The sequence below is a fragment of the Acomys russatus genome, chromosome 19, assembly GCF_903995435.1.
Source record: "Acomys russatus chromosome 19, mAcoRus1.1, whole genome shotgun sequence".
Taxonomy (NCBI): domain Eukaryota; kingdom Metazoa; phylum Chordata; class Mammalia; order Rodentia; family Muridae; genus Acomys; species Acomys russatus.
The window spans coordinates 19782616-19795465 of record NC_067155.1 but is presented as its reverse complement, the minus strand read 5'-3'; the positions used below and the strand labels follow the sequence as shown (position 1 = coordinate 19795465).

Sequence of the window (12850 nt, the reverse complement as noted above, 5' to 3'; positions counted from 1 at the left end):
TTTCTCTGCGTAGCCTTGCTTGTCCTGGAACTCAACAAGTAGACCAGGGCTGGCTTTGGACTTACGAGATCTACTTGCCTCTGCCTCCCAAATGTTAGGGGTAAGGGCATGCGGTACCACCCAGCTCCTCCTTCTCCTCCTTGAGCTGGGCAGTGGTGGCCCACACCCTTAATCCCAGAACTCGGGCGGCAGAGGCAGGTGGATCTCTGACTTTGAGGCTCACCTGGCCTACAGAGTGAGTTCCAGGACAGCCAAGGCTACACAGAGAAACCCTGTCTCAAAAATAAAATAAAATAATAATAATAGTAATAAAAATAGCTAAGTACCTAGGGAGATTGCAACCAAGCCTGATGACTTGAATTCAATTCTGAGGCCCATATGGTAGAGTGAGCAGAGTCTCGTAAGTTGTCCTCTGACCTCCACAGGTATATACGTGCATGCCCACACACATACACAGGCAAAATGAATAAATAATAAATAAAATGAATAAAAAAATAAAATGAGCGCTTTTAACAGCTGCTCTGAGGCTAGATGGACAGGCACAAGCAAGTGAAAAAACAACAGTGAGGAGAACCAGAGGGGAGAAATTTGCAGCTGTCTGTTGTAAAAATAATAATAATAATTTTCCTCTTTTTGTCTGAAGCATTGTCAGAACGTTTCAGATGTTATGAAATGATAATGCTCTTTTAAAAAGGAAAAAAAAATCAAGACTGGGCCTTCCTGGCTGGCTTGGAACTCACCATGTAGACCAGGCTGCCTCCAGGGTACTGAGATTGAAGGCCTGTGGGCCACCTCTGTGAAATTAGAGAGTGAATGGGGGGGGGGGGATGTTGCCTCTGTTGTGCAAATGTAAGCTCTGTGCCCTGCGGGTGTCGGTTTTTTGTTATTTTGTTTTTTAGGGTTTTTTTGGTCTTTAAGTGAGTGTTGTCCCTTGCTAGGCAAACACTAAGTGACTAAGCTTTAGCCTAGCCTGGGCTTTTCAACGTCTCACATCTCCCCGCAGCAAAGCCAGGTTCCCCAGGGCAAACACCCTGTCCTAGCCTTGGACGAATGGGTGGAAGTAAGGACCGGGACACAGAGGCTGCTGCCGGCTTTGCCGGCACTTTACCCACACTGGAGAAGGAAATCCGACCTAGGCTCCGCCACTCTCCCGGTGCTCTGCCTCCAGGAGACCACGGAAAGTGTGGGCGTCCTGTGTGGACTTCGTTAGTGCCCCCAGTGCAGGGCCTATTGCTTCCGGTGAGGGGGCTCCTAACGTGCCCTCGCCCTGAGAAATCCTCATGCGCCCAACAGGTGATGATGAGAAAATGGGCACCGGAAGCCTTTGCATCCCCGTGGTTGGCACCTGCTGGTTGCTTTTGTCATTGCTCTGTGCTTGAGCGGGTCATGGGTCTGAAGCCTGGGCATTCCTTCTATGTTGTTATGCATGTTGCTGAAGAGGTTCTCCCACCTGCCAGAGAATCTCCCACCAGCGCCTCTCCATCCTCCTCGGCTTTCCCTTGTTTTTTTCTTTTGGTTTGTTTTGTTTTTTCAAGACAGGGTTTCTCTGTGTAGCCCTGGCTGTCCTGGACTCACTCTGTAGACCAGGCTGGCCTCGAACTCACAGCGATCCACCTGCCTCTGCCTCCCCCAGTGCTGGGATTAAAGGTGTGCACCACCACGCCGCCCGCCCAGATCGGCTTTCCACCCTCTCCAGCTTAACGGTAGAAGGCTCGCAGCTCCAAGGCTGTTTTCCTTCCCTCCACTAACTGACCACATGTTTCCCCTAAGCCAGCTGGGGATAATAACAGAGCTTTTACCTAACTGGGTGGTTGGAGGGTTGTGACCTCATGCCTTGGAAAGCGCCCAGCGCGTGTGTGTCTTCACTGAACAACAGACACAAGCTGCCATTGTTTCTTCCTGGGTACCCGCACGCCCCGCCAGTGGTCGCTTTCCTGCCCAGCCCAGCTGCCTTTCCCAATGCGGAGCACATTAGCCAAGAGCGGCTTGCCTCTGTCTGGGGGAACTGCCCTCTTCAGGCAGCTCTTCTCATCCTGTGTGACAAATTCCCAGCCCCTTCCAGCAAGTGACAAGAGAAAGTGCTGACCACACCCCCACCCCCACCCTGCCCATGCCTCTCTTAATGGAGCACAGTCAACCGTGATGAAAAGGGACAGCATGTTCATGTTTATTCACAAAGCTCAAAGCAGCCCCTTTAAGGGCACCCGGGAAGCTCTCCCCCAACCCCTCAGCTCCTCTGGGCCATTTCAGCTGACAACAGGAACAGGCTGCTGCCCGGGCATCAGTTCAGGGCATGATGGCGGCGATGCTCTGGAAGAGAAGGAGAGTCATTAAATACAGGCACATGGCCACGGGTGTGAGGGGGTGCGGGGGGGGGGGGAGCCCTGAGATCTTAGCTCCTATTCTACTCTTGAGGAAAGATAAGGAGACCAGGTGTTTATGTTGGACCGGGCAGCCATCTCTGCCCCCAGGGAGGTAGGCTGGGAAGTGGGGGCGGGGGGTTACTCTACAGAAGAAATCCCGCTTGTTTCGCCTCACAGGATCTTGGGATCTTCTGCCACTCTGAGTTGGGGCTGTCACACACCCTAAGCCCAGGGAGCAGTTAATAGCATTTGTTGTTCGGTCACCAAGTCCAGCATTTGGATCCCAGCACCCACACCAGGCAGCTCACAAACATATGTGACTCTGGCTCCAAGGGATCCAACACATGGTGCGCGCACACACACGCACACACACACACACACACACACACACACACACACACGTACAATATCAAATGTTAAAAAAAAAAAAAAAAAAAAAAAACGGGCGGTGGTGGCGCACACCTTTAACCCCAGCACTCGGGAGGCAGAGGCAGGCGGATCGCTGTGAGTTTGAGGCCAGCCTGGTCTACAAAGCGAGTCCAGGACAGCCAAGGCTACATAGAGAAACGTTTGTCTCAAAAATATAAAGAAACAAACAGGTAGAAAAAGAACCAGAATTCCAGCGGGGACTTGCTCAGCGCACCCAGGCAGGGCAGGGTAGCGCAGGCACTCACGCGGGAAGGTTAGTACAAAGGGGAGGCGGCCAGCCACTGTGAGTGGGAGGCGAGTTGAGGAGCCCAGATGATCAGCACGTGAGGGATGGTTTCAGCATCTCCACCCTCCCTGGCTCCCAGATGCTCTGGCACCCTGGAGGAGATGTCTGTCAGCTTATGTTTGTACACTGGGACTGGAAAGTACCCAAAAGCTGCAAGTGGGTGACGAAAGGCCAGAGCAGAGCTGGGAGAACAGGTTGGATGGTCTCTGCAGAGGCTGAGTCCCAAAGGACACTGACTGCAAGGAGGCTCTGGGAAAGGAATTCAAGGGAGAAGGGCACGGGGTGGGGGTCATGGTGGCACTCACCCTCCACAGAGCTGGGAAGTTGATGAACGGCTTGTTGACCGAGGCCTGGAATTCAAGGACAGAGCAAGTCACCGACCTTCAACCAACCGCTGAAGTAGCCTCCACCTCCCCTTCTCCCAGCTCCAAACCCATGTTTTGGACACTCACCCCAGATACTGCTGTAGTGCTGGCGGCCCCTCCGTGTTGGCCTCCGTACACGCCTGGACGAGTGCCCTACCGACAAAGCCCAGAGCATCACAGCCAGCCCGGAACCCACAAGGGTCTGTCACCCTCGTTCCTTTTCCCCCCAGGGACTTGCTCCCCCCTTCTAAGATGACCCGGTCTAGGGTGGGAGCCCAAACCGACCCTTTGGGTTCCTTACTCACTGTCCTGAGAGACAAGCATAGCCCCCAGCGGCTGAGCTGATCGGGAGAGGTGGGCAGAGCCCCAGGAAAGGGTGTCTGCCTCTCGCTGACTTGCCTCACCTCAAGCTCTCTGTAAACTCGGCATCAGGGAACTGTGCCCATCTTGGAGAAGAAGGGACTCAAAGGACCCACACAAATGCCAGAGCCACCCTCCCCCCTGGTTTTTAATCACTTGTCTACACAGTCTAGCCTCGAGTCTAACTCGGCTCACCCACACTCTTGAGCCCAGTGTGTCCCTCAGCACAGCCTCCTGGTCATGCTCCATCCTTGACTGCTCTTGCCCCATTGCCAGCCTCCACTTGGGTGTCTCACCCAGGGTCCTGTTCTCCACCCAGGCTTCTCTCTAGTCTCCTCCTCCCCACCCAGCCCTCCACGGCTCCCTCCAAGCAGCAGATGTGGCTCTGGGCTCTGTGACCTGGAACCATCCCTCAGGGTGGTGTCCCAGGTGCCGCACCTGGAGTGTGGAGAAACTGGGAACTGGACCGTGTGCGGGAGGCAGCCTGCTGCTAGTCCCCAGTCCTCCTTGGTGACTGCTTCCTCTACAAATATGGGTAAGAGAGTCTTCCAGAAGCTCCCCACCCCCACCCAGTCAGGAAGGCAAAGGAAGAAAGAGAACACTAGACCTGCGTCTTACTGAGTACTCTCCATGTGATTTTGGCAGGTACCCTCAGCTTCTCTGAGCCTTAGCTTCCTTATCTGGACGTCATAACAGCATCTTGCTATACGGATAGACCCACGAGCGAGCCCGTCGTCAAAGCTCCCTCCCCGCCGCCCCTGCACTCTGGGTTTTCTCAGCCTCCATCAGTGTCTGAGCTTCCTGGTTCTAGGAGAGAGAACTGGTGAAGTTCCCTCATCTAGGAGGGTAGTGAGACGGGTCCCTTTCACCTTGCCTCAGGGGAAAACTTTGCAGACAAGAATCTGACCAGCTGGCCACCAGCTCTGGATTAAAGGAGGGTGGAGAAGAAAAGAAGGGGAAACCCAGTATTAATGGCTTCCCTCCCACAACCCCCTTCTCCCCAGTTTCCCCACCTCCGTTCACCTACATTCAGCCGCTGGTTGGCCTCCTTTCCGGCCTGGCCAGCAGCGTGGTGGACACCTTGGCCAAGGTTCTCCGCTTCCTTTCCGGCCTGGCCAGCAGCGTAGTGGACCCCTTGGCCAACTTTCTCTGCCTCCTTCCCGGCCTGGTTGACCCCAGCTTGGACCCCTTGGGCCACTTTTTCTGCTTCCTTTCCGGCCTGGCCAGCAGCGTAGTGGACCCCTTGGCCAACTTTCTCTGCCTCCTTCCCGGCCTGGTTGACCCCAGCTTGGACCCCTTGGGCCACTTTTTCTGCTTCCTTTCCGGCCTGGCCAGCAGCGTAGTGGACCCCTTGGCCAACTTTCTCTGCCTCCTTCCCGGCCTGGTTGACCCCTGGATGTATTACACCGTCTCCCCCTTGCCAAGTCTGCCCTGAAGAGTAGAAACCCTGCCCGTGACCATGGCCAAACTGCTGTGCCTCCATCGCGGCATGGCTAAGTCCCTGATTGGCCCCTTGCATCACTCTGCCTCCTTCCTTTCCCCACTGACCAAAACCGTGGTGGACCCCTTGGCCCAACTTTTCTGCCTCCTTGGCACCCTGACCAAAAGCGTGGTTAACCCCCTGGCCAAATTTCTCTGCCTCCTTCCCACCCTGACCAAAAGCGTGGTTAACCCCCTGGCCAAATTTCTCTGCCTCCTTGGCACCCTGACCAAAAGCGTGGTTAACCCCTTGGCCAAATTTCTCTGCCTCCTTCCCACCCTGACCAAAAGCGTGGTTAACCCCCTGCCCAAATTTCTCTGCCTCCTTTCCACCCTGACCAAAAGCATGGTTAACCCCCTGGCCAAATTTCTCTGCCTCCTTCCCACCCTGACCAAAAGCGTGGTAGCCCCCCTGGCCAAATTTCTCTGCCTCTTCTCCCCACTGACCAAAAGCATGGTGGGCCCCCTGGCCAAATTTCTCTGCCTCCTCCCCCCACTGACCAAAAGCGTGGTGGGCCCCCTGGCCAAATTTCTCTGCCTCGTCCCCCCACTGATCAAAAGCGTGGTGGGCCCCCTGGCCAAATTTCTCTGCCTCCTCCCCCCACTGACCAAAAGCGTGGTGAGCCCCCTGGCCAAATTTCTCTGCCTCCTTCCCACCCTGACCAAAAGCATGGTAGCCCCTCTGGCCAAACTTTTCTGCCTCTTTCCCACCCTGACCAAAAGCATGGTGGACCCCCTGGCCAAATTTCTCTGCCTCTTTCCCACCCTGACCAAAAGCATGGTGGACCCCCTGGCCTAACTTTTCTGCCTCCTTCCCACCCTGACCAAAAGCGTGGTGGACTCCCTGGCCAAATTTCTCTGCCTCCTTCCCACCCTGACCAAAAGCATGGTGGACCCCCTGGCCTAACTTTTCTGCCTCCTTCCCACCCTGACCAAAAGCGTGGTGAACCCCATGGCCAAATTTCTCTGCCTCCTTCCCACCCTGACCAAAAGCGTGGTGGACCCCCTGGCCTAACTTTTCTGCCTCCTTCCCACCCTGACCAAAAGCGTGGTGAACCCCATGGCCAAATTTCTCTGCCTCCTTCCCACCCTGACCCAAAGCGTGGTGGACCCCCTGGCCAAACTTTTCTGCTTCCTTCCCACCCTGACCAAAAGCGTGGTGGACCCCGTGGCCAAACTTTTCTGCTTCCTTCGCACCCTGACCAGAAGCGTGGTGGACCCCGTGGCCAAATTTCTCTGCCTCCTTCCCACCCTGACCAAAAGCGTGGTGGACCCCGTGGCCAAACTTTTCTGCTTCCTTCGCACCCTGACCAGAAGCGTGGTGGACCCCCTGGCCAAATTTATCTGCTTCCTTCCCAACCTGTCCAACGGCGTGGTTGACCCCGTGGGTAAACTTCTCTGTTTCCTTTACTGCGGTTTCGACTCCATTGTTGATGCCGTGGGCTACCTTGTCCAAGCCACGCTCCATCTCCGTGCCAGCCTGGGCCCCCATGCTGCTAAGTCCATTAAAAACTCTCTCCACTTCCCTTCCAGCTTGGGTGATTCCGTTATTGATGCCTTGAAGGGCTTTGCCCACCTCTCTCTCCGCGGTGCTCAGCCCACGGCTGAACCCTTCTATGACTTTCTCAATGGGGTCCTCCTTGGTTGCCCGAGAAGGCAGAGCCCCCAGGAGCAGCAAGAGGCAGCAGGACCTGAGCAAATTGGCGAGAAGCATGATGTTGAGAGGCAGAGAGGATGTGGAGAGCAGCCGGGGAACCCTGAGGCCGCTATTTATCCCTCATCCCCACCCCCACCCCCCGCCCTCTTCCCCACGCCCCAATGACTCAGTTGCCCCTGTGAGGCTCTGGTTTAGTTCTAGTCCGGGAGGTGTTTCCCAGAGACCTTTGCGATTGAGCAATGAGAAGGAGGAGGAGGAGGAAGACATGATGAGTCACTGAAGAGCCTTGCGTCTTTGCTCTTTGACCAGCTTAGGCCCTCCACCCCAGAGCAGGCTTCTGCCCTGCCCAGCCCTCGCTTGCTTTCCTTTCTCCCCCACAGGCCGGTCACCCATCCTTGCTTTTGAACCCACATCCAGGTACCCTCCATCCCTCGCCGCCCGCCGTGCCATCCCTTAGAGATCTAGGCATACAGCTTTGCCCTTCCGCAGAACTCTGGGAAAAACAAACAAACAAACAAACAGTGGAAAGCAAGGCAGGGAGGAGAGAGGACGCCCAGGAGCTGAGGGGGTGGCCCTGTTTTGCCCTTAGGGTCCTCTCACAGCCCCATCTCATGGCCTTTGTCTGAGCTCCTCAGCCACCCTCCCTCCCGTAGCCGCCTGACTGCTTTGCGAGTGCCTGGAAACTACCACGAAGCTGTCTTTATTCATTCTACACCTAGCTCAGACAGCCAGGATCACAGAGAACGCGCTCCTCGACCATCCCTCCTCCCCACCCCACCCCCACCGCATCATCCTTCTGTTTCAATAGTACTTACTGCAATCAGAAATTGTATTTAGTTTTTAACAGCGTGTCTTGCCTTCTCACCGACTGTTTACTTGCAGCGAGCAGGCCCTTTGCACTGGGTACTGTTATCGCCCCAGATTGGGGGACATTGATTGGGGCTCAGTTAAGTATTGACAGTTGAGGCACATGGATGAGTCAGGATGCTGGAGGAAAAGAGCACCTGGGTCCCCAAATTGCGGGGGGGGGGGGCGTGTCCCTTGGGAAAGACTGCAAATTTTGGAGGCAGGATCACGTGTTCATTATGGAATCCAGGCCTCCTTCCTCCCAGCCCAAGGGCAAGGGCTGGGGGGCGGGGGGATGCTGATTGCCATGAGCTGGGAGAGGAGGACGCAGCCGGTACCTGAAAAGCAGGTTGAGGCAGCCCCGAGGAGAGGCTTGGAGTCCTGGTGGAGCAGAAGCTGTCTCAAACATGCACGCGGGCTGGGGCCAGGACCTTTTCCTTCCTGCCTTTGTCCCTGGGGCCTCCAATGCCCTGACCTGAAGCCCCAAGTATTTCACTGTGGGCTCAGGTTATAGGGGAAACAGCTAGGAGCCTGGCCTGGGGCTGAAGTGGATCCCCCCCAGCGTGTCTATCTGAGGGCTAGGTTAGAGGGAGGTGAGCAAGGGCCAGTGAGCGGGGGAACAGTTGGGCACAGGGGTGAAGATATTTAGGTTTTCGTGCCAACGGTGAGGCAGAGCGGGGGGGGGGGGGGGGGACTGGTGGTAGTGGGAAGTCCAGGCACGGAGGAATGCACAGGGTGTGCAAGAGTGGAGGAGGCAGAATTGTGTGTGTGGGTGCCCAGGTGTGGCCGAGAATCAGCACGGTGTTTTCAGCTTCAAACCAGGGCATGAGGTGGCCCCCTCAAAGAAACAGTAGCCACACCCTGAACCAAATATCCCCGGGGACCAGGGAGCCTCTGCCATCCCAGCTCTGACAGCAGAGGGCGGCTAATTGAGGCACACTGCCGAGTGGATCTGCTTCCTAGTTTCACACTCCAGTGACGAAGCCAGGTTTCTAGGCAATCTTGGGCGTGGCAGGCCGACCTGCAGCATCCCTAAGTGATGGAGAGAGTCAGAGCCAGACGGAGAGGGAGCCAGGGGCGTGGTGGTGGTGGTGGTGGTGGTGGGTCAGGATCCTGGTCCACCCCAAGATAGATGCCTATCTATCTTACCCTTTTAAAAAGGTATCCTATCTTTTGTAGTGTGTGTGTGTGTGTGTGTGTGTGTGAGAGAGAGAGAGAGAGAGAGAGAGAGAGAGAGAGAGAGAGAGAGAGAGAGAAGAGAGAGAGAAGAGAGAGAGGAGCTGGAACTCATTAGGTACCTGTGTCTGGCCTTGAATTCTTTTCTTTTTTTTCTTTTTCTTTTCTTTTGAGACAGAGTCTCTGTGTGTAGCCTTGGCTGTCCTGGACTCACTTTGTAGACCAGGCTGGCCTCGAACTCACAGCGATCCACCTGCCTCTGCCTCCTGAGTGCTGAGACTGAAGGCGTGCACCACCGGCCTTGTATTCTTGATCCTTCTGACGCCATGGCGGAGTGCTGGGATCGCAGCAGGCACACGCCACTGCCCCATGTCCTCTTTTCCATCCCCTCTCTCCCTCCATCCTGTCCCCATTTGCCAACGGACTCCAGACTTCTCACCTTAGCTGAAAAGGGCAGCCTCTGCCAATCTGGCCGTGCCTGTTTCTCGGCGCCAGTGGAAGAAAGGCCAGGCCCTTCGGTATCACCGGGCGTTTGCCCATCCAAGTCACAGCGAGTGCCTTACCCAGAACCCCCTATGCAGCACAGCACTTCCCCGCTCGGACTAGGGTCCGCCACGGTTAGAGAAGACGGTGCCCTGCTGGCAAACGGCAAGATCCTCCTCCCTGGTACTCGGCAGCTCTGCCCGTAAAATCGATCTGAATCAGCTGTTGGAAGAGAAGCTCATGGCTGTTTCCTCTCTTCATTAATCGGTTACAGGCATGAGCCACCGTGCCCACCTCTGGAGTGGGGGGGTGCTGGGGCAAGGGGGGCGGTTGATGTGTTTCTGACCTTGGCTCTATGAGACAGGATCTCTGGGTATAGCTCAGGCTAGCACAGAGCTCTTAATTTTCCTGCCTAAGCCTCACAGGGGCTGAGATGACAGGTGTGTGCCAGCATACCAAAGAAAAATTTACCCAGTAGCATCTAGATGGCCAGCCCCATACATACGGCTTTCTCACACACGCTAGGCAAGTGTTTACCACAACGCTATATACACCCTAGACATTTTTATGTTTTTATATTTTTTTTTTCTTTTTAAATTTTTTTTATTTATGAGACAGGGTCTTACTTTGTAGCTCTGGGCTGTCCTGGAAACTCACTCTGTAGACTAGGCTGACCCTCAAACTCCCAGGGATCTGCCTGCCTCTGCCTTCCAAGCGTTAAGAGTAAAGGTGTGCGCCACCACACCCAGTCCTTTTGAAAACATTTTTATTTTGAGATTAATGTGGCCAGGCTGGCCTCGAACTCACGCTGTAGGCCACACAGGCATTGGCCCTATGATTCTCCTGCCTTGACCTCCAAGTAGCTGCCATTACAGATTCATACCTATCTCCCTCTACTTTATTTATTTACTTATTTATTTATTAAGATTTATTACACATACAGTGCTCTGCCTGCATGTACACCTGCAGGCCAGAAGAGGGCACCAGATCTCATTACAGATGGTTGTGAGCCACCATGTGGTTGCTGGGAATTGAACCTCTGGGAGAGCAGACAGTGCCCTTAACTGCTGAGCCATCTCTCCAGCCCTCCTCCACTTTATTTTTTGTTTACTTCTCCAGGGCCTTGCCAGCTCCCGCTCTCACGGCCAGTTCTTGATGTGTGATATGGTTCTGGATTTGGTTTTAGCCCAGACAGGATCTCTATGTAGAAAGCTTCCTTGGGAACTTGGGGAAGGGCGAGATGATGTCATTGTGTGAGTCTTGAACTTCCCGCCTTCTCTCTTAAGATGGTGACTGATAATCTGTAACAAAGCCCCACACCTCCTAAGTCACGGCTGCGTGTCAACCAGCCCTGCAGGTGAGGGCATCTGCTAGTGAGTCACAGAACTACAAGCAAGAGCTGGGGCTGGAGGGGACATTTCCCCTTGCTCTTTCCTAGACACTCCCTGGAAGTCTGCTTTGTAGGCTGGGCACGGTGACCTGCAACTGTAGTGTCAGCGCCTAGGAGGTTGAGGCAGGAGGATCACAGCAACTCCGAGGCCAGCCACAGCTACCCAGTGTAATCTTCTCTCAAGAAATGAGGAAGGGGGCGTCCCGGGCGGGTGGTGGTGCACGCCTTTAATCCCAGCACGCGGGAGGCAGAGGCAGGAGGATCGCTGTGAGTTCAAGGCCATCCTGGTCTACAAAGTGAGTCTAGGACAGCCAGGGCTACACAGAGAAACCCTGTCTCAAAAAGCAAAGAAAGAAAGAAAGAGAGAGGAAGGTCGGGGCCTGAAGAGGTGACTTGGTGCGTAAGAGCGCAGACTACTCTTACAGAGGACCTGAGTTTAGTTCTGAGTCCTGGCATGGCCCATCTGTAACTCCAGTTCCAGGGGACTCGACACCCTCTTTTGGCTTCCAAGGAGACGGAGAACACACACGGCACACAGGCATACGCGCAGGCAGGACACTCAGACACATGAAATAGATATTGTTTTCAGAGAAGGAGAAGAGGGAGAGAAAGCCGTTGGTGGCAGAGGCTGCCCTAGATGCTGAGACGCAGCTGTGGATACAGCACCCTGTATTGAAAAAACAAAATAAATAAATAAATGACTGAGTGAATAAAAATAAAAGATCAAATTATAAAGTTTAAAATAAAAATGAACGGAAATGTCTATTCCTAAGTTTTAAAAAAAATGTGTTTTATTTATGGAGTGAGTAACTTCTGTTTGTTTGGTTTGTTTTGTTTGTTTTTAGAGACAGGGTTTCTCTGTGTGGCCTTGGCTGTCCTGGACTCGCTTTGTAGACCAGGCTGGCCTCGAACTCACAGTGATCCGCCTGCCTCTGCCTCCCGAGTGCTGAGATTAAAGGCGTGCACCACCACCGCCCAGCTGAGTGCGTAACTTCTAAGTTAAGTGTGGAAGACAGTCCAACTAACTGGACACTGCACTTGCTACTATGCCTGACAACTTCTGACTCGGATCCCCAAGACCCATAATAGAAGAACAGAGCTTACTCCCCAAAGCTGTCCTCTGACCGCCACGCGTGTGTGCGTGTGCATGCACACACAAGTGAATGCAACTTTTAAAAATTTAAAAGGTGTCGAACACGCCTGCCGTCAATGGGACAGAGAAGTGACGATGACAAGGCGCGGGCTAGCCCCTTTGGTGTTTGTCGGTGATGCTGTTGACGCAGGGTCTCTTAGGCTTCAGCACTGCCGGGTCCGCCAGGCTAGCTGGGCCACAAGCTCTTAGGACTGCAGGTCCATGCTACCAAATTTTGTTTTTTAGCCAGCATGGTGGCACACACCTTTAATCCCAGCCATCGGGAGGCAGAAGCAGGTGGATTGCTGTGAGTTTGAAGCCAGCCTGGTCTACAGAGTGAGTCCAGGACAGCCAGGGCTACACAGAGAAACCCTGCCTCAAAAACAAAACAAAAAAAACAAAATATGGCCAGGCGTGGTGGCACACGCCTTTAATCCCAGCACTCAGGAGGCAGAGGCAGACGGATCGCTGTGAGTTTGAGGCCAGCCTGGTCTACAAAGCGAGTCCAGGACAGCCAGGGATACACACCATCTCAAGAAAACAAAATATGATTAATTTTTTTAGAATTCCCTATACGCACAAAATGCATTTTTGTCATATCCAACACCCAATGTCCCACTCCTCTCAGCTCCCCTCTGCCTCCCCACCTTCTGCCAACTTCATGTAAAAATTTGAAGTTATTTTTATCTTACATATGAATGTTTTATCTACATGTATGGGCGCCACATGGCTGTAGTACCTGAACAGGCCAGAAGAGGGCAGTGGATCCCCGGATCTGTAGTTACAGATGGTTATAAGCCACTATGTATGTGGGTGCTGGGAACTGAACTCAAGTCAGCTGTGAGAATAGCAAACTCATGACAGCTGGGCCATCTATCTCCCCA

General features: G+C 54.0%; 1 protein-coding gene across 5 annotated transcripts; it reads right to left on the bottom strand.

The window, feature by feature from the left end:
* Positions 1-2140: 2140 nt before the first annotated feature.
* On the bottom strand, positions 2141-7034 carry Sbsn (suprabasin). Of its 5 annotated transcripts, none has more exons than XM_051162702.1 (5): positions 6643-7034; positions 4831-5130; positions 3531-3596; positions 3384-3428; positions 2141-2310 (listed from the first exon to the last, which is right to left on the bottom strand). In XM_051162702.1, exons 1-5 carry the CDS (start codon positions 6994-6996, stop codon positions 2287-2289), a joined length of 789 nt encoding a protein of 262 aa, XP_051018659.1. In that variant the 5' UTR covers positions 6997-7034; the 3' UTR covers positions 2141-2286. The 5 variants fall into 5 exon arrangements, with proteins under 5 accessions (XP_051018659.1, XP_051018660.1, XP_051018661.1 ...); XM_051162703.1 differs by having other exon boundaries at positions 4831-5022; XM_051162704.1 differs by lacking the exon at positions 4831-5130.
* Positions 7035-12850: the final 5816 nt, after the last annotated feature.